This window comes from Odocoileus virginianus, chromosome 33, assembly GCF_023699985.2.
Source record: "Odocoileus virginianus isolate 20LAN1187 ecotype Illinois chromosome 33, Ovbor_1.2, whole genome shotgun sequence".
NCBI classification, from domain to species: Eukaryota; Metazoa; Chordata; class Mammalia; order Artiodactyla; family Cervidae; genus Odocoileus; species Odocoileus virginianus.
In genome coordinates, this window is record NC_069706.1 from 20,324,626 (window position 1) to 20,351,001 (window position 26,376).

The following is a 26,376-nucleotide window of genomic DNA, read 5'->3' on the forward strand; positions in this document are numbered from 1 at the left end:
TCCCTGATGGCTCAGTGGTAAAGAATCCACCTGCCAATGCAGGAGACAAGGGTTCGATTCCTGGTCTGGGAAGATCCCACATGCCATGGAGCAAGTAAGCCCAGGCCCCACAACTGCTGAGCCAGTGCTCTAGAGCCCAAGAGACACAACTACTGAAGCCTGAACATTCTAGAGCCCATGCTCTGCAACGAGAGAAGCCACCACAATGAGATGCCCGTGCACCACAACTAGAGAGGAGACCCTGCTCGTCGCAACTAGAGAAAAGTCCAAGTGGCAACAAAGACCCAGCACAGCCAAAAGTAAGTAAATAAATTTAAATGTTTTTAAAAATCATGTTTTGAAAAGTATTAATTACAGAGCAAAATATCTACAACTTATCATTAGGTGAAAAAAACAACAAAAAGGCCACACAAACACTAGAATATACAGAAACAGGTATATATTGGGTTGGCCAGAAAGTTCACTTGGGTTATTCTTATGGGAAACCCAAATGAACTTTCTGGCCAACCCAACATATACCTACAATATATGCATCCATAAAAGATAGTACAAAAGTAGAAATTTTTACAAACACTTAGAAAAATACCTAACAGACATTTTAAAAAAAGAAAAAAATACTATTAGGGCACAGGAATAGGATCATTCTGTTTTCTTCCTTGCATTTTTCTCAATTTTCCAAATCTTGTAAGACACACATAAGTTATGTTTATAAATACAAAACTATAAAAAAAAAGAATGAAGAGAGAAAGGAAACGTAGTTCATTGCAGTGTTCAACAGGTGCCCACGATGCCTCGGACACCTGTCTTAAAGATGGTTGAGACAAAAAGACGAGGAAGGTCACAGTGCAGGCCCTGAATGTGCAATGAATGACTTGGGAGAAAAAGATTATGAGACACTTTAAGAGCCTGGCTCATGGGCTTCGCTGGTGGTTCTGTTAAGACTGCACGCTCCCAATGCAGGGGGTGTGGGTCTGACCCCTGGTCAGGGAACTAAGACCCCACATCACATGTGGGGTAGCCACTAGATAGATAAATAAATAAAAAGAGGTTGGCTCAAGGGTCACAGGAGCACAGGGGAGGGGGCCATGAGTTCCACTCATTGGAGAGGCCAGGAGCCAGCAAGGAGAGCTGTAAAAGGAGGTGACATTTAACTGCCTCGAGGGACAAGTGGAGGCTACTGTCCTGTAAAGAAAAGGAGAGGGGGGACAGCTCAGGCAGGGAACAGGGAACAGGCATGAAAACGGATGGGGTGTTCACAGTCTGGAGCAGGCAGAGGCTGAAATCACCTGGAGGGAGTGGCGGAGGAACAGCTGTAAACACAGGCTGCCCAGAGCCCTGTGGGGAAGGACAGGTTGTGGCTTGTAGGGGGTGTAGAATTTATCAGATGGAAAATGGTAAGTTGGCAGAGGTTAAGATGGGGGTAGGCTGGGGGTGTGAGGGACAGGGAAATGCCACATGCCAATCTGTGCTTTAGAAGATGCCCTGGACACGTCGGGGGGATAACCTGGGATCGGGGAGGGCCCTGATGGCAAGGCGGTGAGTGGACGGTTGCTGAAATGGTCTAGGGGCAAAATGACTACAAAACCAGATCAGGCGGTGGCAGAGGGACAGAAAGAACAGATGACAGAAGAGAAAGAGGGGAGGGGCAGGGAGAGGGGGGCAGTGAAGGGCCGCCGAGGTTCCCAGGTAGGTATACCTGCATGGAAAAGGACGCATTAACCCAAGAGAGGGGCCCTGGGGCACATGGAGAGTGGCTTTGGGCAGAAATAGGAACTTCCATTTTTCAAGAGCCTGGGAGAGTTCAGCTAGATGCTTTGGGTCTTGTGGGCAGTGAGTTCTGAGTATCAAGAGGGTCGGGAAGAGAAAAAACAAGATATAACTTTTAGCTTTGTTGTTGTTGTTCAGTTGCTAAGTCATGTCTGACTCTCTGCAACCCCATGGACTGAAGCCCGCCAGGCTCCTCTGTCCATGGGATTCTCCAGGCAAGAATACTGGAGTGGGTAGCCATTCCCTTCTCCAGGGGATCTTCCCAACCCAGGGATCGAACCCAAGTCTCCTGCTTGGCAGGCAGATTCTTTACCATCTGTGCCACCAGGGAAGCCTAATAACAAAACAATACAGCATCCCCTAACCAAGAAACCTACCTGAGTCTTAAACGTCTCCTCGATGTCAGCACTCAACGTGCTCCATTTGTCGGCTTCTTGAAGAGATTCTGCGGCAAGCTGCATTCTGGACTTGACCTGGTCGATTTCTACCAACACCTAGAAGAGAAATGAGGGTCTCAGACACTAAGGAAGTGGCAGTTCCATTTTCTCTGCCTTCCGCAAGTAACTCAAAACGTAAGTGTCATGATATGGTCCTGCCTTAGGGAATTGTGTACTCTGCACAGCATGGATCACATGGTTAAACGTTCAGTGATGCTTAAAAGATGAATAAGCTAAAAGTACTAAACAAAAGAGTAGTTTGAGTGTTTGGCAGAATTCTGCGGGGTGGCCTCCCTCTGGGAAGGTAAACATCTTCCAAAGAGTCAACACTTAGGAGTCAAAATACCTGCATCGACTGAGATGTGTCCTGTTCGAACTTTTTAATGTCCTCCTTGACAAGAATCATCTGTTCTTTCAGAAAAGACGCCTCCTGTTTAAGGGCTTCGACATCACGCAGCACTTTGGGCATGTTCTGGAGGGCCTGGTGACTTGTTTCTGCAGAGAGAACCCAAGAACCAAAGGTGAACACCGGACTGCTCACCAGTGAACAATATGAATAAATTAGACGACAGGAAGCAAATCTTCCCTAAGGCTCTATGAGCCACGCAGTTTTCTGAGTGGGGCAGGGAGGTGGGGGGTAGGGGGTTGGGGTAGCTGGCGTCTGCTGGGACCCTGTGTTCCCCAGGATGATGGTGAAGGCCCTGATAAACCATCAACCTGACCCACCACCACTGAGTTAAATAAAGTGCAACTTCTTTTTTTGGTTGCGCCACACTGCTTGCAGGATCTTAGTTCCCAACGAACCCAGGCCCCTCCAGTAGTGAAAGCAAAAAGTCCTAACCACTGGACAGGCAAGGAATTCGCATGCAACTCCCTTTTCCAGGAAGGAGAAGGGAGGAATCTGACACTGGTGAATGCCTGCTCTGCACCCCAAGCTTTCCATACATCACTTAACATATACAGCAGTCATTAGCAGCTGCCTCTTACAGAGAAGAAAACTAATGCTCAGAGAGGTTAAGTAACTTGCCCAAGATTTCACAGAGCTGAAGCCAAGGTGTGTCTGGACCCAATCTGCTTCCATGGTCTTTTCAAGCTGCAGTCCTCAGACCACTGGTATCAGCTGGAATGCAGTTACAATGCAGGTCCCTGGGTCACCTGCCAGAGATTCTTATTTAGGAATCCTGGTAGGAGATCAAGGAACCTGTATTTTTTTTAACAGACATCCCAAGTGTAGAGTAAAATCTGAAAATGCTTGCACATCAGGATGTTTTATCTGGAAAAGGCATAATCCTTTGGTCCTTTAAAGAGCAATTCACCGGGGAATCAACCAAAGAAGTCCAGAGCCTTCTGCTCCTGGTACCAGTACACTGAATGGAAGTTTAACATCGAAAACACACTTCAAGAACCTGTTCACCCCGCTCTGCCGTAAAACAACATTCTGTCTCCAGCACCGACCTTAAGAAAAGTTTTATGACTAACAAAACAAAGGCAGAACCCACAAAGATTTCTTAGAAGCACAGAGGCTTCCTGATTTTTAACAGGCTATTATGGCCCTGGCCCAGCCCCTTGCCTGCTAAACCTCAGAGTCACTCTTCAGAACTCCCCACCCCCCACCCAGCACCCTCAAATTTAGTTCTTTCTAGAATCTATTTTAAAATTGTCACTTCCTGTGGATGCCTTTGGAAGGGTAAGGGCCAAATCTCCATTGGAGGGGGGACGGGGGGACCACCTAAGGTGATGGTAATCTTCTACGTCTTGATGGGGGGTGAGTTACATTAGCCGTATACACCTGTCAAAACCCATCAAACTGATCACACAAGGTCCCTCCACTTCACCTTACATAAATTTTATCTAGTTAAAAAAAAGAGCTATAAACAAGAATTGAACTCTATAATGTTTAGGGTTCTAAATGAAATGTTTAAAGGGCGAAGCGTACTGATATCTGCAATTTATTTTTAAACACATCAGTAAATAAGAAGGATGGATGGACAGATTTGCAATAAAGCAAGACTAGCCACTGCTCACTGCAGAATCTAGGCAATGGTGCTTGGAAGTTCACGACAAATTCCCTGAGCATTGCGGCACGTTTGGCACCTCTATCCATGCTTGATCAGAACACAAGAATCTACCATCATTCTTGATTTTCTCCCCGCTTATTCCTCATTCCAATCCATCAGTAAGTTCTCCCCTTTCTCTTGAAAATACCTTAAAGCTGCCCTTCTCTCCCCATCTCTACTGCCAGAAACCCAAGTGAAGCCACGGTCACCTCGCTTCTGGACTAGAGCAATGGTCTCCTGAACAGCGACTTAAATCATCTCATTGTCCTGCTTAAAAATCCTCCAGTACTTTCCCACCCCACACATTTTAAATCAAATCTAGACTCTTAAATGTGCCAGTAAAATCCCCGCGTGACCTAGCCCCTCCCAACAACTCCAACCTAAGAATGGATCACTGCATCTCTGGACCCTGAAGAATAGAGTTTGTGCCCAATAAATATTTGCTGATTGAATGAATAATGAATCAATCCTCCCTAGTAGGGATCCTCAACAGCTCCTGTTTCAACCTCTGCAATAACTTCTCACCACAGACTTGGGGCCTTGTTTCGCTGACCCTAAAAATAAAGCTTTAAACCTTCTATGGCTTCTCACTACCTACAGAAGTGGTCCCCAACATTTTTGGCACCAGGGACCAAAATTTCCACGGACCTGGGAAGGTGGAAAGGGGCGGGGCAGAGAATGGTTTCGGGATGATTCAAGAGCATTGAACTTATTGAGTTACTTGAGCAGGAAGTGGAGCTTCCTGTAAAAGTGAGCAATGGGAGGCGGCTGTAAATTACAGATGAAACTTCCCTCTCTTGCCCACCGCTCACCTCCTGTGGCCCGGTTCCTAATAGTTCCCAGGGGTTGGGGACCCCTGGCCTATAGGATGAAATCCAAACCTTGAGGATGGCCAGAAAGGCCTTTGACAGTTTGATCCTATTCTACTTTTTTACCTTATTTCCAACAGAAATTCCTCCCCATGGAAGTGTAATCCTCCAATAATAATAAGGACTAATATTTATTGATGCTATTGATGAAGTTCTGTGTGAACTTCTCACCTTTCTCTGCACTGGGTAGGTCTCTTTATACCCACCTGCCTCTACAAGTGTTCCCTCTCCCATTAATACCGGAGAGGTGGTAAAGTATAATGGATAAGAGCCTGGTCTCTGAAACCAGTCACTTGGGTTCAAATCCAGTCTCCCCATTCATTAGCAACACCATGCTGGGGAAGTTCCTACCTTCAGCTGCAGTTTCTACAACTATAAAGCAGGAATAATAACTGTGCCTACCTCCAAGGATTACTGCCATGTTTAAATAAGATAATCATGCTGGGGGAGGGGGCAGCACTATTAACATTCTCTCTAGGACATTTCTTCGTTGCATAGGGCTATCCCAAGAACTGCAGGACATTAAGTCTGGGGGCCTCTATGATATGCTCCTCTCCTCCCTGACAAGCTGAAGCTTTTTAAAAACAGCTTTATTGATGAATAACTTACACGGCATACAATTCACTCACTTCAAATATACAATTCAATGATTTTTGGCAAACTTAACAAGGTGTGTTATCTCCACAAGAACATTGACATCAGCCAAAAAATTCCTTCCTGCCCCTTTGCACTTAATCTCTGCTTCCACCCCAAGCCCTGGGAAACCTCTAATCTGCTTTCTGTCTCTAAAAATTTACCTTTTCTGGACATTTCAGACATGAAATCATGCACTATGTAGTCTTCTGCATCTTGCTTCTTTCACTAAGGATAAAGCTTGTTCCCTTATGTTGCTAAGTTGTATTCCATATTTCGTTTATCCACTCACCAGGTGATGAACATTTATGCTGTGTCTATGATAGCTTAAGGCTATCCAAGGGAACTGCCTGGTGGTTCAGTTATTAAGACTGTGCTCCCAATGCAGAGAGCCCACTTTCAATCCCTAGTCGGGTAACTAGATCCTGCATGCCGCAACTAAGAGTTTGAATGCCACAACTAAAGATTCCACAGGCCATACTGAAGACCTCTCATGACACAGCTAAACACCCTGTGCAGTCAAATAAAGTTTAAATAATTTGTTTTAAAAAGACCATGGATTACTAAGTATTAAGTAACTCTTTTTACAAAAGTCCATATAAAGCACTTAGAATAGTGCCTGACGTATACCAAGGACTCAGATATTTGCCATCATATCATTATTAAAATCCCCCCCGAACTTCCCTGTAGCTCATACAGTAAAGAATGTTCTTGCAATGCAGACTTGGCTTTGATCCCTGGGTCAGGAAGATCCCCTGGAGAAGGGAATGGCAACCCACTCCAGTATTCTTGCCTGGAGAATCCCATGGACAGAGGAGCCTTGTGGGCTACAGTCCATGGGCTCGCAAAATCAGACACAACTGAACGACTAAGCACAATGTCTTCCTCATCTTTGCCCTGTGAAGCCTTCCTTCAAGGCCTAACACAGAGAAAGCCCTTTATGAACCTCCCAGACAAGAGACAGCTGCTGCCTCCATCTAGCTCTCAGCTTCCAGTTCTGTTCTCAGTAAATCCACCCTTCATTGTAATTAAACTGTTCTCGGGTCTTCCCCACAAGGCAGCAAGCTCCAGAAAGATAAACTTTTCACCCCTGGTGCTCATTTCTTGACAGGTGCACAGCAGACACACGAAATTATTATTAACTCTGGTGTGCATTATTTTTTTATAATTCACTATTCTGGTTAATTAATTCAATACTTCAAAGTCTCCCATTAGGGCTTCCCTGGTGGTCCAATGGTCAAGAATCTGCCTGCCAATGCAGAGAACGCTGGTTCAATCCCTGGTCCAGGAAAATCCCCCATGCTGCAGAGCAATTAAGTCCATGGGTCACAACTACTGAGCCCGTGAACCCTAGATCGTGTGCTCGAAAGCAAGAGAAGCACCACAGTGAGACCATGAACAGTAACTAGAGAGCAGCCCCCCACTCTCTACAACCAGAGAAAGTCTGAGTGAAGCAACAAAGCCCCAGCACAGCCAAAAATGGAAAAAAAAAAAAAAAAGTCTCCAATCAGGACAGCCCATCTTCCTCACTGACACAGAGATCCACTCTAAGAGGGGCGTGGGGGAAGGATGGAGTGGGAGTCTTAAGTTAGCAGATGCAGACTGTTATATAGAGAAGGGAGAAACAAGTTCCTATTTGTTGAACAGCATAGGAAACGATCTATATTCAATATGCTGTGGCAAACCATAATGGAAAAGAATGCGATAAAGAATGTATATATATATATAAGTATATATAGTCAGTCAGTCAGTTCAGTCGCTCAGCTGTGTCCAACTCTTTGCAACCCCATGGAAGCAGCACGCCAGGCTTCCCTGCCCATCACCAACTCCTGGAGTCTACTCTAACTCATGTCCATTGAGTCGGTGATGCCATCCAACCATCTCATCCTCTGTCGCCCCCTTCTCCTCCCGCCTTCACTCTTTCCCAGCATCAGGGTCTTTTCCAATGAGTCAGCTCTTCGCATCAGGTGGCCAAAATATTGGAGTTTCAGCTTACTGAATACATATATATAACATATATAACTGAATCACTTTACTGTACAGTAGAAATTAACACAACATTGTAAATCAACTACAAGTAACAAGATTTTTTAAAATCCATTAAAACAAGGTTTTCCCGATTTGTGTCTTTCCTATACACCTTCTATATGCTTTTTGCCAAATGTAAGGATCAGTTGACTAGTTATTTCATATTCTTAAAATTCACTCCAGTAAGTTTTAAAAGGTAACTTGACAGCACTGCCAGAAGTGGAAAGCAAGATCCCAAATCTGCAAGAGCTGCAGAGACGAGCGGCGGGCTGAGACCTGGATGTCCCCACGAGGACTGCGCGGAAACCGGACCCGGGCTCGCTCGCTCGCTCGCTCTCCAAGCGAGGCGCTGACTTTTACTGCCCGCTACGTGCACCCCCGCGGACCCCGGGCCCGTCTGGGAGCTCTGCCCGGCCGCTCACCCTCCACGGCGTGGTTCACCTCTTGGATGAACAGCTGCAGCTTCATCACCAGGGTGGCTGCGTGGCTGTCCGCCTTCCCGGCCGCCGCCTCCTTGGGGCCAGCCCTGAAGGCCGCGTTGATCCACTCCTTCACGTCGAAGTCTTCCGCCAGGAACTTGGAGAAGTCCATGGCTGCACCGTCGCAGCTCGGCGTCCAAGCCTGAAGACCTGGCTCCGGGCGACCACTCGGCTGCAGAGGCGGGCGGTCCTGCGAGAGCACCCGCGACAGCCTGGGAAGCAGCGGGCCGGGGTCGACGGCGTCGGAGACTGACCCCTCCACAGCCCGTGGGTCAGCGCGCTGATGTGTACGGCAGGGATTGACCCTCGCCGCGCGCCGTACTTCTTCCGGAAGTAGGTGGCCGTTACTATAGTGATTGCAGGCGTTCCGGGAAACGCGGCGGGCTGCGAGTGTCCCACAGGCGGAGCGTCCCTCTCGTAATTTAAATGCCGGCTGGGCACTTAAATACGTGCTTACTCTAAAGCCTTTACTTTTGTTAGCACACTTAGTCCTCACAATCCTTTGAGTGCTATTGTTCTCCCCCAACTTAAAGTGGAAGAACTGAAGCAGTTAAGCAAGTTGTTCAGTATCACGTAGCTAGAGTGTAGCGCAATGGGATTTGAACTCAGGCAAGCCTGCTACTGAAACCTGAACTCTTTACCATCCTTCAGGGCCTTCCCAAAACGAGCAGACGAAATCTACATGACCTGGTCTCTGCCCACCACGCTTCCAGCTCCTGTCTCACTGTTCTAGCCATGCTGGCTTTCTGTCCGTGGCCTGAGACACAAAGCTGTGCAATTCGCCATTCGGTACTGTTTCCTCTAGCTTAAAGCAATGTGATACCTCGGAAAAGAGGTTATCTGGGAAGGCCTGCTTGTTATAGGACCCAAAATTTATAAAGGAAACAAACAAAAGCATCCTTTGGTTACAGCTGTGCATAATTTTGCCATTTATTCTCAACCAGGCATACTCCGATTCAGTGCTACAGTAGTTCTTGAAGACTATATAGCTAAGGCCCTAAATCTGCAAATTATTAATAGGAAAGGTGATACACTCGCCTGGTAGAAGCAAGCTGATCTAGTCCCGTGGCATGCTCAGAAGTCTTGGGTGCCTTTACCGTATGCCCCTCTCCTCCCCGAGGAGCTGAAGTTAAAAAAAAAAGGGGGGGGGGGTTATTGATTAATAACTTACAGGGCATACAGTCCACTCACTTCAAATATATAATTCAGTGATTTTTAGCAAATTTAACAAGGTGTGCTATCTTCACAAGAACATTTCCATCAGCCAAAAAATTTCTCCTTGCTTGTTTGCACTTAATCTCTGCGCCCACCCCAAGCCCTAGGAAGCCACTGATGTGCTTTCTGTCTTTATAATTTTACCTTTTTTGGACATTTCAGACACATGAAATCATGCACTGTGTAGTCTTCTGCATCTGACTTTTTTCGCCAAGCATAAAGTTTGTTCCCTTATGTTGCTGAGTTGTATTTCATTGTGTGGATATGACATATTTTGTTTATCCATGCACCAGTAGATGGACATTTATGCTGTTTCTAGTTTAAGGCTATTAGAGGGGTCTCCCTGGTGGTCTGGTGGCTAAGACTTTGTGCTTCCAATGCAGGGGGTCCGGGTTTAATCCCTGGTCAGGGTACTAGATCCCATATGTGACAACTAAGACCTGGTGCAGCCAATTAAATAAAGCTATTAAAAATAATGCTTCTGTGAACGTTCACTGCATGTCATTGTGTGGACTTGTTTTCATTTCTTTTGAATAGATTCCTAGATGTGGAACTGCTAAGTGATAAGATATATGTTTAATTTTTAAAGAAACTGCAAACTTAGCCACCATACCACTTTACATTACAGCAAGGTATGAGGGTTCCAGTTCCATTTGGTATGTAGTGATAAGTCATTGTTGCCTTAATTTGCATTTCCCTAACAGCTAATGATATTGAACACCTTTTCGTGTGCTTATTAGTGGGTTCTTACATCTTCTTTGATGAAATATCTTTCCAAAATTTTTGCCCATTTTCAATTGGCATTGTTTATCTTCATATTGCGTGCATCCTCAGTCGCTTCAGTCGTGTCCAACTCAGTGTGACCCAATGGACTGTAGCCTGCCAGGCTCCTCTGTCCATGGACTTTTCCCGGCAAGAATACTGGAGGGATTGCCATGTCCTCCTGCAGGGGATCTTCCCAACCAGAGGATTGAAACCTGTCTCCTGAGTCTCCTGCATTGTAGGCGAAGTCTTTACCTCTGAGCCACTGCCGAAGGTCTGTCTTCATATTATTGAACTGCAAAGCTATTTGTGTATTCTGTATGTAATTCCTATATTAGAGGTGTGGTTTGCAATATTTTTTCTCAATCTGTAGCTTTTATTTTCTTAACGATGTCTTTTGAGGTACATAAGTTTTTAATTTTGATAAATTCCATTATCACTTTTTCTTTTATGAATTATGCTTTTGATATTACATGTAAGAAATCCTCACTTAACCAGAAATCATAAACTTCTATATTTTTTTCTAGAAGTTTTAAAATTTTAGCTCTTCTATTTAGATCTATGATCCAGTTTGAATTCATTTTTTGTGTATGATATGAGGTAAAGATCTAAGTCTTTTTTCCTTTTTTTTTTTTCCATGCAGATATACAACTCTCCCAGGACCATTTGTTGAATAGAATTTTCTTTCTCCTCTGAATTGCCTTTAGATTTTTGTCAAAAATCAAATAACATAAATGTAAGGGTTTCTGGACTTTCTGTTCCATCATCTATACTTCTATTCTTGTACCAATACCAAACTGTCTTGTCCCCTAGTGGGAACACTAGTAGTCCAACACTGTACACTGTAAATGTCTTCCACTTCTTTTGCTATCCAAAGTATTCATTTTAATACTTGTGAATGAAATTTTCCTAATTTGATTTTCATATTGTTTCTTGTGTTAGAAACACACTTGATTTTTGTATGATTCTCTTCTACCTCTTGAACATCTAAATTTAGTTCTAGTTTGTGTGTGTGTCTGTGGTGTGTGTGATTTGTCTACATACAGAATCATGAAAAAATGAAAAATCTTCCTTTTTCCTCTCCAAGTTGGATGTCTTTCTTTTTTTTCATCTACTAAATGTGCTGGTTAGAATCTTCAGTGCAGTGTTGAATAGAAGTGGCAACAGACATCCGTAAGGATCTGTCTTTAGCATCCAGTCTTTAACCATGAAGTACGATGCTAGTTGTAGATTTTTCAGTTGCCTTTTTTTTAAGTTGAGGAAGTTTCGTTCAATTCCTATTTTTTCATCAGTTTGTTAAAATGTTGTATTTTATAAATTGTGTGGTTTTCTCCTTTATTTTATTCATATGATGTATAAGTATACAGCAGTAGTGTTTTTGGATGGTAAACCAATCTTGCATTCCCAGGATAAATTCTTGGTCATGGGGTATAACAATTTTATATGTTACCAGATTTGCTTTGCTAATATTTTTTTGAGGATTTTCATGTCTATGTTCATGGGCGAAATTGGCCTGTAATATCATTTTGTGATCTTTGTCTCATTTTGCTTTAAGGATATCACTGGTCTCATAGAATGATTTGGGATGTGATCCTTCCTTCTCCATTTTCTGAGTTTGTAAAGATTGTAACGTCTCTTCTTTAAATAGCTGACAGAATTCAAAGTGAAGCCATCTGGGCCTGGACATTTCTTTGTGGGAAGATTTTAAATTATTAATTCAACGTCTTGTTATAGATCTGTTAAAAACTTCTTGTTATAGATTTATTAAGATTTTGTTTCTTCGTAAATCATCTGATATGTTGAGAACTTCTACAAATTTGTTCATTTCATCTAAACTGTGAAATTTGTTGGCAAAAAATTATTCATAATATTCCCTTATAATCCTTTTTAGTTTCTGTAGAATTGGTAGTAATTGCCCCTCTTTATTTCTTGACTTCAGCAATATTTGTATTTTTTTCCCTTGGTGGTGGTCTGTCTAGCTAAAATTTGTTAATTATATTAAAGTTTGTTAATTTTATTTCTCCAGAAATTAAGGAGAAACTAAAGACCCTCTTGATGAGGGTGAAAGAGGAAAGTGAAAAAGCTGGCTTAAAACTCAACATTAAAAAAACGAAGATCATGGCATCTGGTCCCATTACTTCATGGCAAACAGATGGGGAAAAAGCAGAAACAGTGTCAGATTTTATTTTCTTGGGCTCAAAAATCAATGCAGATAGTGACTACAATCATGAAATTAAAAGACGATTGCTTCTTGGAAGAATAGCCATGAAAAACTTAGTGTATTGAAAAGCAGAGACATCACTTTGCCAAAAAGGGTCCATCTAGTCAAAGTTATGGTTTTTCCAACAGTCATGTAGTGGATGTGAGAGTTGGACCATGATGAAGGCTGAGTGCTGAAGAATTGATGCTTTCGAATGTGATGCTGGAAAAGACTGTTGAGAGTCCCTTGGACTGCAAGGAGATCAAACTAGTCAATCCTAAAGGAAATCAACCCTGAATATTCATTGGAAGGACTGATGCTGAAGCTCCAGTACTTTGGCCAATTGATGGGAAGAGCTGACTCACTGGAAAAGACTCTGATGCTGGGAAAAATTGAGGGTAGAAGGACGACAGAGGATAAGATGGTTAGATAGCATCATGGACTTGATGGACATATTTTTGAGCAAATTCCAGGAGATATGTGAAGGACAGGGAAGCCTGGCATGCTGCAGTTCATGGGGTCACAGAGAGTCAGACATGACTTAGTAAACAACATTAACAATAACAACCTTGCTTCATTATAGTTCTCCCTCCCCTCTGTTGAGCTACTGTTATCATAGATAGTATGTTTGTTATAAGCGTAAGACATTTTTTATTATTGTTTTGTGCAATTGTCTTTTAATTAAAAGTACCTTCACCAGTTATTTTTTACTTCTTCATGTAGACTTATTGTGCAGTTCATTTCAGCCTGGAGAACTTTGTAAGAAAGCTTTTGATTTTTCACAAGACAGATCTACTTGCATCAAATTATCTGCCTTTAGTTGGGGATATCTTTATTATACCTTCATTTTTGAAAGACAGTAATGCTGGATATAGAATTCTTTCCTAATCAGACTATTGAATATGTCATCCTACTGCCTTCTGTATTGTTTCCAGTGAGAAGTCAGCTGTTAATCTATCATGAGCTTATTGTACATCATGAGTCATTTTTCTCTAAAGTCTTTCACAATTTTATCTTTGGCTTTTAAGTTTGGCTACAGTGTGTCTAAGTCTGGGTTTCTTTCAGTTTATCCTACTTGAAGCTTTATGGATGTGTAGATTAATGTTTTTCAGCAAATTTGGGAAGGCTTTGGATATTATTTCTGCAACTAACTTTTCTGCCCCTTTTTCTCACTTGTCCTTTGGGGACTCCCATTATGTATATGTTGGTGTGTATTTGGTCACCATACACCTAATAGTGTCTCTCAGATCTCTGCAGCTTGCTTTGCTTTCTTGTTTTTTTTTCTGTTATTCAGATTGGGTAACTTCTACTGACCTATCTTCAGACTCACTGACTTTTTCTTCTGCCATCCCAAATCTGCTGTTGAGAGGCTCTAGTGAATTCATTTCAACTTATGTACTTTTCAATTCCAGAATTTCCATTTCCTTTTTTACTGTCTTGCTATTGAGAATCACTATTTTTTGTTGTTATCTCTCTGCATGACTGCTCAGTCATGCTCAGTCTGACTCTTTGTGACCCTATGGACTGTAGCCCTCCAGGCCCCTTTGTCCATGGCGTTTTCCTGGCAAGAATACTGGAGTGGGTTGCCATTTCCTTCTCCAGGGGATCTTCCTGACCCAGGGATCAAACCCGCATCTCTTGTGTCTCTTGCATTGGCAGGCAGATTCTTTCCCACTGAGTCACCTGGGAAGCCCTCATTTGTTGTCATGTGTTCCTATAATTCCTTAAACATAGTTTACTTTGGTTCTTTGACCGTATTTATAATAGCTATATTGAATGCTATTTATTAAATCCATTGTCTGAAGACCCAGGTTCTATTTACTGCTTCTTCCCTTAGTATGGATTGTTCCTGTTTCTCTGCATGTCTGTTTTTATTTTATTGATAACTAGGCATTTTAGATAACATATTGTGGCAACTCTCAAGTCTGGACTCCCCAAAGATTGCTTCTGTTTTTGTCTGTCTAGTAGCTTGCCTGGGATAAATTCATGGAATTTCTCCCTTATGGTGTTAGCTTCTAATGTCTCTGTTTTTATTTTAAAACGTGATTTCCTGTGTCTACATACCTTAAAGACAGTTAATGATCGAACTGAAGTTGTGACAAAATTTTTGAGCCAGGAGGGCTTCTGTCCTGGCAGTGGATCTGTGTGTGGATAAGGGAGCACATTCCAAGTATCAGGTCACTTTCAAGGCGGTCCCAGCCTTTCCTTTCCACTGTGCCCCTCTGTGTTTCCTCAGCATGTGAATGCACACTCGGTGTCAGCTGGATTGTGTGGATAGCTCAGGCTCTCCCTGGTCCCTAATATGTGTGCACAGCTTCACCCAGGGACATGCTTTTTCTAATGACTACAACATCAAACTAATACAACTGGTGGCCCTCCCCGCTTGCCTACCCCAGCGATCATCACTTCTCCTAACATCTTGTCAAAGAAGATGCCAGTCCTACATTGTTGGGGCGAGGGAGAGGCTGGGAGCGGCCCCAGGGAAAAATGACAGGCACTGCGAATGTCATTCTTCAAATTTCAGTGACTTTTTAAGCATGAACACTTCTCAGGTTGCCATCTATCTTTGATTTCTGTAGCACTGAAACGGTTATTTTTGTCGTTTGTCTTCATAGCTGCTTTTTGGAGAGCAGATTTTCAAATTTCCTTACTAGACCATAGCCAAAAGATCTGCCTCTGAGCCCACACATTTTGGGACATGCCAAAACTGAGTCACCCTTCCCTAAATGGACCTGATGCATGTCTAGATCACCCAGAATGGCTTCACGTGGGACAGTTTTACTTCTGACCACACCTGTCCATGAGGAACTCTCTCACAGACATGTAGGTATGAATGGCTGTCAGAAGTGGAAGGAGAGGATAAAATCTGGGACAGTCATACCAGCCCTAGGTATGCCTCTGGGTTCTTAAATTTGGTTAATACATTTCCTTGCTACCCCATGTAGGGGTATTTCAGCATATAACATAGTACAAACCAGAATAGCCCCTGCTGGGGGTATAATATTGTTGAGTCTGTCCCAGGAGAACAGCACAGACACTCAACAGAAGGAAACAGCTGAAAAAGAACCCGTTATGAGGAAAATGCCCAGTGATCAGAATCAAGGCGCAGCTCCATGTCTGGATCACAGGCATAAACCTGGTTTGCTCAAAGAGACAAGTGACTTCCTCCTCAGAGCTCAGATGTGTGCAAACCTCTCCTTTTCTACTAGACAGAGTCACAGGTCAGGGAAGAGTCCAGATCGGCTAGAGCATAGGACCCACGTATCCGTGTGAAGGACAGAGCCCTTAGATTCCATATATGTTTACAGATGATTACAGACAATACTTGCTTTCCCTCACACTTCCATTTTAATCCTCACAGCCTTGGGAGTTAAGTCAGGTACTATTTCTATTTTCCAAAAAGGGAAACTGAGATTCCATTGAGGCCAAGATTGGATGAGGCTATATTGTGAAGAACCTTCCATAAACAAACGATGTTGCAGTGATAAAGCCATCAACCACTGCAGCTGCTCCCATGGTGTACCCTGAGGGGAATTCTGAATTGAAAAAACAAAACACGGTACTGGCCCTCAATACTTAAGATGTGTATCAGGAATTATTTCAGAGTCCAGACTCCAGCACCTTTCCCATACATAGAAAAGCACTAAAATCATAGACTTGAGATGTCTGCTTTTGTGATCAGAAGTAATCTCTTGATGTACATGGAGGTGAGGGGTGTTTTTGTTTTTGCAGCAGAAACTCCTACATATCCTGGCTCTTAGCTTAGCAACAGCCCCCCAGCATGTGGGTTGCAGCTCACTGGCTTAGTTGCTGCAAGGCATGTAGGATCCTCCTAGACCAGGGATCAATCTGGTGTCCCTTGCATTGCAAGGAGGATTCTTAACCACTGGACCACCAGGGAAGCCCTCCGACTTGCTTTTAAATAAGAAAACAAGCCTCTGTGTTTAAGCCACTGTAGTCATTTCCTTATTAAACATGATGTTAGTAGTTTCATTCTATTAGGAATAAACAATGAATGATTGTTCTATTCAGATCATCTATTCAGATGATCATAGTCCATTTGTGTTATTAATGTGGCTAACTGCATTCCCAAAAGCTCTACACAGTGTATTCTTTAAATATACCACTAGATTTAAAGTTAATATTTTGGTTATGCATCCAAAAAACAAGAATAAACTAATAACAGTTATCTATTTCAGATTTTGGAGACAGGATTATAAATTTTATTTTTCATTTTCTCTCATTTTTGATATTTTTATTGAAACATGCACAATTTATGAGGCACAGCTCAAGGAATTTTGTTTAAGTGTACATGTCCATCTTTAACTCCCCAACTGTCCCTTCCCCCATACCCCCTACCCTGCAATCATAACTTTGTTCTAAGTCTGTGAGTCTTAGGGTTGTAAATTTTAGAATTACATAGCCTTGTTTACAAAATTTAACTGAATATTTTATAGGAAGTGTGTTCATTAGTTTTTGAGCATATTGTTATGGTTTTCTGCTTTTGACGAGATTTAGGTGTGTGGTTTCAATATTTTTATCTTTCTATCCTTGACATTTAATGCATCTCAGTATTAATTTGAACCCGGCCAAAATTTTAAATATTTGCTTACATTTATTTAATGAGTAAATTTCAGTTACGGGGACTTCACTGGCAGTCCAGTGGTTGAGACTCCAAGCTTCCACTGCAGGGGGCTCAGGTTCAATCCCTGGTTAGGGAGCTAAGATCCTGTGTTAGGGAACTAAGATCCCACGTGCCATGGTGCAACGACAAAAAAAGTTATGAGTAAGTCAAGTCTATTCATGTACTGGAAACCAAATGGACAAACATAAATGAAATGAGTCTTAGCTTAGTACTATGCAGGATTGGAGTCACTTCATATATAACAACTCACTTCTCAAAACAATCCTGTTATGTTCTTTACAGGGAAGGAAGCGGAAGAGGACAAATTACTTGTCCCAGGTCACATGGCTAGAGGCACTACGTGATGCTGAAGAATAGAATTACAACTAAAGGTTGATTTAATTACTTCAAACTGTTTTTAAACGTATGTAATCTGGAGCCTGTAACACTGTAGTAGGTTTTCAACTTCTAAAATAATAGTATTACCCCTCAGTTTAGTTCACTCAGTTGTGTCTGATTCTTTGCGACTCCATGGACTGCAGCATGCCACCATGCAGCATGTTTGTTATGTATTTTCAATGTATGTATGTATTTTCAATATGTATATACTTTGTAATTTATGTATTTTCAACAGTATGAAAAGTATTACCTCTAGACATGAAATAATGTATTCAAGAATAAAAGTCAAAGAAGCAGAATGTTTACACAATTTTAGATGCAAGCATTCTCAGAGGGAACATGGTATACCTGGAAATGCATTGGGCAAGGGGCAGAAAGGCCTGGAGATTTTCATGCCAGCTGAAATTAAACGTGTGGCAAGCTCTCTGGACTTCAGGCTCATCCTACTTCATCTACTTGACTCCGCTTCTTCCCAGTGAGAGGTCAGGTGTTACCTCTTAAAAAATACAAAACCAACCCTGGCCAGCACTCTAGTGTATGTGTTCTTAGTGTAAAAACCAAACAAACTAGTTGACAGAATTTTATATTTTGGGGTTGACTAAGCACCTTCTGTATTAGATATATTTAAAGAATTTGTGATTTATAAACATTTGGGTAAACACTATTTGTATGAGAATATCACCTTTGCTTTCAACCTTTCATGTTTGATCTCTCAATCTACACTATCTCATTTTTAATGTGTAGTATTCATGTGTTTGGTCTTAAGTTTTTTATCCTTCTTTCAACCTTTACTATCTCCACTGCCCATCTACCCTCCAAGAGTGGCTTGCAGATGGAGGGGCATTTTAGCCCAAACTTAAATTCACTGGAGATAAAAGGAGTTAACTGCAGGTGGTAGTCAGATTATGAGAAAACATGGCATTATGAAGGGGCTTTCTTATGGCTCTGGCAAAGTGTGCTCCATTCTTGACAGATGATGCCAGCAGGGTAGGAAGTACACAGTCACAGAAGGGCACTGAACGTCGCAAGTAAGCAACTTGAATTCAGCTGCATACACTTTTATAGAGCATTAACAGCCCATTTGGAATTTTTCAGCAGGGATCAGGTACCCAGATCAGAAATCTGATGGTGGCCAACTATAATGGCTCAGAGAACTGAGAGGCATAATGCACTGTCCAAAAAAAAAAAAGCTAAACCAAGGCAGTGACAATGTAGCGGGGAGGCCAAAATGTGGTACTGTTTAGAAATAGACTAGATGAGGGGACCTCCCTGATGGTCCAGTGGTTAAGACTTTACCCTCCAATGCACTGGGCACACGTTTGATCCCTGGTCAGGGAACTAAGATCCTGCATACTATATGGTGTGGCCAAACAAATTTTTTAAAAAAGAAACAGACTAGATGAGAAAACAGTACTGAGGGGATGGAGATGAAGCAGGAATCAAGGATCCATGAAGGCTTAGAAAGGTGCTTTCAAATAAATGAACAGAACGAGAGGGAGGCCGCTGGGTTCCGTTTTAAGCACTGGGAGGCAACAGTGGGAACCTCCAGATAAAGACATCCAGCAGGCGGCTTGAAATACGACCTGACGTCGGCAAGAAGTCTACCACCCACCTAGAGCTGAACTGCCCAGAACGCTTAGAAGAGCCCTCAGGACTAAATCCTCCGGAATCACATTGAAAGGAAAGACAAAAGGAACCATTGGAGGTAGGCCGAGAGACAGGGATGAGCAGGATCCTGGGAGGAGGTGTTCAGGAGAGGGGAAAATTCGGGGTCATCAGTGCCAAACTGCCACCAGACACACGATGGAGCTCCCATTAGAACAGAAGACGCCCAAGGGCCGGGATCTTGTTTCACTGCTTTGTCTGCAGCGCCTACAATGTGCCTGGCTCACAGCAGCTAGTCAACTACCAGTTGAGTGAATAAAGAATAAGGACTGCATCTTAAGTGGTCACTGAACTTCGGAATTAGAAGGCACTGCTGGCCACTTTCAGGACACCCACCCCCCACCCCCTTGCCCTGTCCAACTCTACCCAAGCAGAGAACCACGGGCAAGCTGTCTCCTAGACAACAGATGTTCACACACAGTGACTCTACCTTTTGCCCATGGGATAAAGGTCTTCATGTGTCAGTCTCATTTACCCATTCTGGATGGAAGTTCTTCACAGACAGGCATCGTCTTTACAACAGGCACTCTAGAAGACTATGAGAAAATTTGAGCCTATGAAGGCTCTAAAGAATATCTGAATCTTATGGGTTATGCCAAATGAAGAAATCACCCCATCACTTACCTGTTTTGAGTTTTTACATCAAGCATACCTTGATTTTTTTTTTTTAACAGCTCCCGTCTGCAACATAGTCTTGGCAGATTTCCAGTTATATGTAGGAAGTAAAAGATCAGACTACAAAGTACCCAATTTTGTGATCAAGAGCCACCCAGAAGCCATGCATTTTCTGAGGTGGAATCCTGTCCAGACAGATAAGCATCCTACACCAGGCCATCTCAGCCACGCTTAGCTTTCTTCACTCATCAGGCCAAGCAGGACTTGGAAAATATGCACAAATGCTTAGCACCTGGTAGGTGAATTTTACAAGCCTGAATTTTTCCTTCACACCACGACTCTAACAAAAATCCATCTCTTTCAGCTTCATTCAGATCTTCAGGGCTTCTCTTCCCTGAAAGAGTTCTTAAGGTTGCACACTCCTCAGGAAGTCTTCCTCACTTCAATAGACAAGTGATCCCTTCAAGCCTATCATCTCCAAATGCAACGGGCATTGCATCTCCTACTTACTCAAAACTCCACAAAGTATATTTGTTACACAGGTATTTATTCAATAATGACTTCCTAGATTTAGTCAGCACTTGAATCATTGCTAAACTCTTTTCGTATCTCATTTGCATCACAGTTCTTCACTGTGGATTGTGAAGTCAACAGGCCAGGGTGAACCTGTCAGTCATGACTTACAACGACTGGCATGGTGCCACCATCAGAGTTCTGGGGAAATGGTTGCAGAGAAAGAGGGCGAGGATGGAGATGAGGGTCCTGAGGAAGGGTCCAGACAGGCTGCCCAGCCCATGGAACCTGAGGCCTAAATAAGGCCTGGGATCTGCTTTCCCTTCTGCCCTGAAGGGTCCATCTATGGGCGATTCTAAGGCACAGTGGTAAAGGACATGACTGGCCCACCAAGTGCGGTCCTCTGGTCCAGTGGCAACCCCTTGCCTAGGACACAGTGCAACAAGCATTCCATTCAGAAGATCTTCCTGGACACATGCAAGCAGCATTTGCTAATGGAAATGGAGACAAGGTCCTTCTTGGAAGAGAGCATCCCAGAAGACACTCTGCCCCAAGAACCAACCAGGTCCCTTATGGGTCCCTGAGAACAGCAGCCTGGGAGCAACCAAGACTTTCAGAGGCTGACAAGGCACAGAGTGGATGAATGAAAAGGTAATAATACATGGAAAACAACTGTGACAACTTTGGCTTATAAAACCTCCAACCTGAGGCAGGGACATCAGTGTCCACCAACATGCAAAACCAGACATGACCGTAGCAGATGGTTATCAGAAATGTTTTAGCATTTCCCACACTGCCTTCATCCCTCCCTCTCAGCCCCCTGGCAACACACACATACATACATACACACACACACACACACACACACACACACACACCTGCAGAATAAGTCAGAGGCTGGCATCCAGAGCCTGATGTCAGGACAGAACTCTTGGCACTCTGCACTAAATCACCATGATCAGTCCTATCTAGACAGCAAAAAGAACATTGGCCTAAGCTTGAATGGCAGGATCTGTCCTAGGAGGTGTCAGGCTGCACCCAGGACTGCCAGGTCAGGAAAGTCTTTCACTTCTCCTACTTCGCTGAAAGGCTGTCCACCTTGATTGAATGTCAGCTTATACCGTAACCGGATGGGCTCCTGGGCAAAGATAAAAGACCTCAAATTAGTGGGGAGTGACAGAGAGATGGGCCCAGAGTCAAAGCCTTTACCCACCCAGTAGTCAACAAGTAACAGTATGTGTATGTTAATTCCACCCAAGTGAGGTATGCACAGGCATACCCTGGCCTCGACCCTCTGGGACTACAAACACAGAGGGAGCCAGCCCCCCACTTAGGCAGCCCTGAGGTGGAGATCAGCCAAGACGACAGGCTGGCCTCACCTTTCCAGAGGATTCCTTGGAGCTATGGAATGTGTGGACCACTTCCTTGGTCCACAGTTATGACAATCTGGTCACAGATCTTCCAATCAGTCCCAAAGGAAAACGAATTCCAGCAAGGGACAATCCACCAGCATCCCAACCAAACTAACACATCGATATAGTTCCCTCCACCTGCCAGGCTGCCTGCCTGGAGTTCAGGGGCCCCCATTTCCCTGCTAGCACAGATACCAGCACGTACTTTGTGTGGATTGTCCAGCAGCAGCATCTGAGAGATCACAGCTGGAGGTGTCAAAGGACTGAAAGCAGGAAGCTTAGAGCTGGACGCCGGCTGCAGTTTCACTCTCATTGACTATCGCGGGGAGAAACCCAACATATAACTCATTCCTAACAAACTACAGCTTTAATGAGGGAGAGCTTGGCCTCCACCCCACCAATGGCTGAAAGAATCCAGAAAACCCTTCTGCCCCATCCATACAGAACATGTATCTGTAGTTGTGTGGTCAAAGGTCAGCTTCTGAGAGGCAGCATGAAGAAAGACAGCACATCCTGCACTGAATTCTAACTCTGCCTCTCACTAGCTCTGTGATTCTGGACAAAATACTTAACCTTTCTGAACCCTGGACTGATAATTTGTAAGACAGAGGTAATGAGAGTCCATGCCCTACAAAATTATCATGAATATTAGAAAGTGCATAGTTTGGGGCATCCCTGGGGGCTGAATGGTAAAGAACCCACCTGCCATCGCAGTGCCAATGCAGGGAACAACTAAGCCCATGTGCCACAAGTACTGAGCCAGTGCTGGAGCCCCTGCTCCGCAACGAGAGAAGCCACAGTAATGAGAAGCCCAAACACTGCAGCTGGAGTAGACCCTGCCAGCCTGGATGGAAGGGCAGTTTAGAGGAGAATATACACATGCGTATGTATGGTTGAGTCCCTTCACTGTTCACCTAAAACTATCACAACATTAAGCTGCTATACCCCAATACAAAATAAAAAGTTTAAAAAAAAGAGAGAATAGTCCCCACTTGTCACAACTGGAGAAGGCCCATGTGGAGCAACAAAGACCCAGCGCAGCCATAAATAAATTAAAAAATAATAATAAAATAAAAATAAATAAACCTTAAAAAAAATGCACCGTTTTATTTTTGTCTGCCTTGAATCGTTCCTTTCAGAACAGGCCCCTTGCCCATTTCTTGTGATTCTAGTCTGGCTGTTAACCTGTGGGGACTGACTTCCCTTGAGAAAGGGATGTAATATCCGACTTGGCCAGAGTACCTCACATCCCTGAACATGAGCTACTGGCCCAAGGTATACCAGTTAACACCAAGGCCAGTCCCAGCCCTTTCTTGGGTAATCTATATGTATGCCTCCTGTCAGCAGGCAGTTTATTTTGAGATAAAAAACAGTTAAGGCCCATGTAACTCTTGGAGCTGCTGGAGGCCATTTTGCTGCTTTGCAGAGACAGTCTGTGAGAGAACAGGCTCCAGAAGGGAAAAACAAAGTCAGGAGATGGAAAGTGACAGGCTCTTCAGGAACTGTTTATGGACCTACCCGAACCCAGCCATCTGTGAAGGCACACATTCCAGAACTCCCAGTCAACTAAGCCAACAAAATTCCCGTTTTATCTTAATCTACTTTAAGGGAAGATTCTGGCCTTTCCATCTCGTAGATAACGTTCCCACAAAGGACCTGATGCTCAAAAACGACAGCCTTTATTGAAGAAGTCCAGGGAGCGGGCCCGCCGCTGACTCACCTTTGGCACAGCCACTTGAAACATGATGTCCCAGACAGGCTGGGTGGCGGTGCTCATCATGGTCAGCAGGAGCACCTGCACCTCCGGGTGGCCGGGGGCTCCAGTCTGAGAAAAGTGGAGCAGAATTCTGAATCCATTCCGGTCATACACGATAAGAGGCGGCAGGCTGCCTGGCAGAGAAGGACCCAACCAAGAGGATTAGTGCTACTACCACCTCCCCCGGAAGAGCAGCCACGCTTGAAAGAGATGTGCGCCTGTCACCAAGTCCTCCTCTTTGCCACTCAGAACAGCTCTTGGGCTCAACCCTCTGCACCACCATAACCCAAGTCCTCATTAGCTCCAGTGGACTACTGTGACAGTCCAAACTGATCTCTCCCCACCATCCAACCATCCATTCATTACCAGTTTAAAAAAAAAATTTTTTTAAATAACTTTTTTTTGAGCAAGAAATGATTCTGATTAAAATAACATATGGGGACTTCCCTGGTGGTCCAGTGGCTAAGAGTCCATGCTCCCAATGGGGAAGGTAGGGGTTCGATGCCTAATCAGAGATCTAGATCTCATATGATGCAACTCAAACATAATAAAAACGATCCCACATGCCACAACTAAGATCCAGAAGAGCCAAGTAAATAAATATTAAAAAATAATGTGTGAACACCACAAAAAACACAGGATATCATAAAGGATGAAACAGAAAACCTTTACTGCTCCCCAGCAATAAGCACCACAAACATCTGGGCCTATATCCTTCTGGTCTTTTTTGTATGACAATATACACATACACATCTCTTACATTTAATCTGAGAAAGCAGTAAAGACAGCAGAGCTTTTCAAATTAATCAGGTCTTGGAAATATGAAAGGGATTGTCCTAATTTAGCTAAGAAATAATTTCAAAGTTAATTTGGGGGGAAAAAGATACATGAGACTAACTATAAGAAAGGAGGGGGAGTAGGGCTATCTGCATGAACAAATACTCAAATATGGGCAAAACTGCAACTCAAAACAGCAAGTAAAACAGACCCAAACCTGAGAATTTAACATGTCAAGAAAGTATTTTTGAAAATCATTGGCTAATTCAGTAAGTGGTAGACAAATAGCTAACCATCTGGTAAAAAATTTCATGAAGATCCTTATCTCATGCCAAATATCACTTATCAAAATGCACATTATAAAAATACACTTTAACAATGAAACTGCCAAAGATTTAAAAGACTGAAAATATTCATGAGGTATGGTGGTGAGGTTATGAGCAAAAGGCAACCTTTCTAGAAGGCAACTTGGTAGTGAAGGTCAAAATTTTAAATGTCTACACCCAGCATTTCCTCTTTTAAGTATATTTCCTAATGAAATAATCAGGAAAGTTTTAAAAACGGGTCTCCAGTTATTGCAATGAGATGTTCACTGTAATGCTGTTTACAACAGTAAACAACTGGAAACAAATTATCCTTCAGAAAGAAATTGAATAAATGAGTTACAATACATCTGTTAGTGGCACAAGTATGAATTTATTTTTTTAAAAAATCAAGGTTTTGAAGAATCAGGGCATAAAACAATGCTGTGGTTTATAACAGTAAATAAAGCAGGATATAAAATAGTATGTATACTATGGTACCAATTTTTAAAATATATGTACATGGATAAGACAATAAAATACATCAAGATATTAACAAAACTTCCATCTCTGGGTGGTAATGATACAGATGATTTTAATTTTCTGTTCTCTTCTATTTTTTCTAAAACTATACTGAACATTTTTTTGTTTTTTTTTAATAATTTTAGATTTATAAAAAGGGTATATGGGGAAAGAATCTAAGAAAGAATGGAGCCATATAAATCTGATCCATTTTGCTGTATAGCAGAAATTAATACAACACTGTAAATCAACTATACTCCACTATAATCCAATAAAAATTACTTTTTAAAAAACTTACAAAAAATAAAAGAATTTCCATATACCTTTCACCGAGCTTTTTCAAATATTAACATTATATATAACCACCGCACAATGATCAAAACTAGGAAATTAACACTGAACATTTATTATGTTTAAAATAAAAATTAAGGATACAAAGGGCCCCCACTGCTTGCTGACTTAACTTCCGCCTGGCTCCAAGGTCTTCTGTAATCCGAGCTCACCATACTGAGCCACAAGGGGGCTCTGCACCCAAGGAAGAGGCCCAGGCCCTAGACCTGAAGATCTGAGCTGTTTCCTGCTCACGTATGAGGGTGCTGACCACAGGGAGTCACCTTACTTAGCTGGGCCTTCAGTCTCCTTCCCTTTGTAGTAAGGGAGGTTAATATCTACGTCTCCTGCTTTAATGAGCATCCTTAGAGGAAGATGCTCACCAGTCAAATTCTTCCTTTCCTTCTAATTCCAGCTCTCCCTATTTATTTCAGGTGACACTGAACATTCCCTTCCTGAATTCCAAATGAAGATCACACCCCTATGTGGACTCAAGATCCCTAATTAAATTCTGCCTGCCAATGTGCTTCAGAGTCAACCCCATGACAGAAAACCAAGAAAAATAACAGCAAAGAGACCATGAAACCACCTGCCTTATCCTTTGCCCGGAGACAAGATTTTGAAGATTAAGGGCATGAAACAGTGCTATGGCCTATAACAGTAAATAAAGCAGGATATAAAACAGTTTAAGCCCTCATGCACTTTCCCCAGTTTAAGAGCCACTCCCATCAGTCCAGAGTGGATAAAGCTGGGTGTCTAACAGAGAGGGAAGAAAAGAGTGAAACTGTACTTACTGGGCTTAACAGACTCCAAAGGGACAAACAGTTGAGCCAGAGGAGTGTTCTGGGAAGATGGGGAAGGAGCCAACGGACCGGCCTCCCAGGACCAACCTGGAGAGGACTTGGTACCTGGTGGTACTTCCTTGGGGATACTTTTCTGTGGAATGTAATTCCTGCAAAGAAATAATAAGACTGGAAAAACTGTAGAGAATTCTGGGAATCTGATTAGGCTTTC

General features: G+C 43.0%; 2 protein-coding genes and 2 long non-coding RNA genes across 4 annotated transcripts in view; 2 read left to right on the forward strand and 2 right to left on the reverse strand.

Moving 5' to 3' along the window:
• COG7 (component of oligomeric golgi complex 7) overlaps positions 1-8,538 on the reverse strand; it is an 86,064-nt gene extending 77,526 nt beyond the window's left edge. The window contains exons 1-3 of the mRNA XM_020874096.2: positions 8,214-8,538; positions 2,551-2,699; positions 2,145-2,261 (exon numbers count right to left, since the gene is read on the reverse strand). Coding sequence (XP_020729755.1) covers positions 2,145-2,261; positions 2,551-2,699; positions 8,214-8,382 — 435 coding nt within the window. The 5' untranslated portion in view covers positions 8,383-8,538. The remainder of the gene's footprint in view (positions 1-2,144; positions 2,262-2,550; positions 2,700-8,213) is intronic.
• On the forward strand, positions 8,518-17,531 carry LOC139032836 (uncharacterized). Its single transcript, XR_011485463.1, has 2 exons — positions 8,518-8,603; positions 17,375-17,531. It is a non-coding gene; the product is annotated as an uncharacterized lncRNA (long non-coding RNA).
• LOC139032837 (uncharacterized) lies at positions 8,638-13,150 on the forward strand. Its single transcript, XR_011485464.1, has 2 exons — positions 8,638-10,521; positions 12,274-13,150. It is a non-coding gene; the product is annotated as an uncharacterized lncRNA (long non-coding RNA).
• A 2,749-nt stretch (positions 17,532-20,280) lies between the features above and the next one.
• GGA2 (golgi associated, gamma adaptin ear containing, ARF binding protein 2) overlaps positions 20,281-26,376 on the reverse strand; it is a 29,327-nt gene continuing 23,231 nt past the window's right edge. The window contains exons 14-17 of the mRNA XM_020874093.2: positions 26,157-26,314; positions 23,396-23,565; positions 21,881-21,991; positions 20,281-21,401 (exon numbers count right to left, since the gene is read on the reverse strand). Of these exons, the coding sequence (XP_020729752.2) occupies positions 21,291-21,401; positions 21,881-21,991; positions 23,396-23,565; positions 26,157-26,314 (550 nt within the window). The 3' untranslated portion in view covers positions 20,281-21,290. The remainder of the gene's footprint in view (positions 21,402-21,880; positions 21,992-23,395; positions 23,566-26,156; positions 26,315-26,376) is intronic.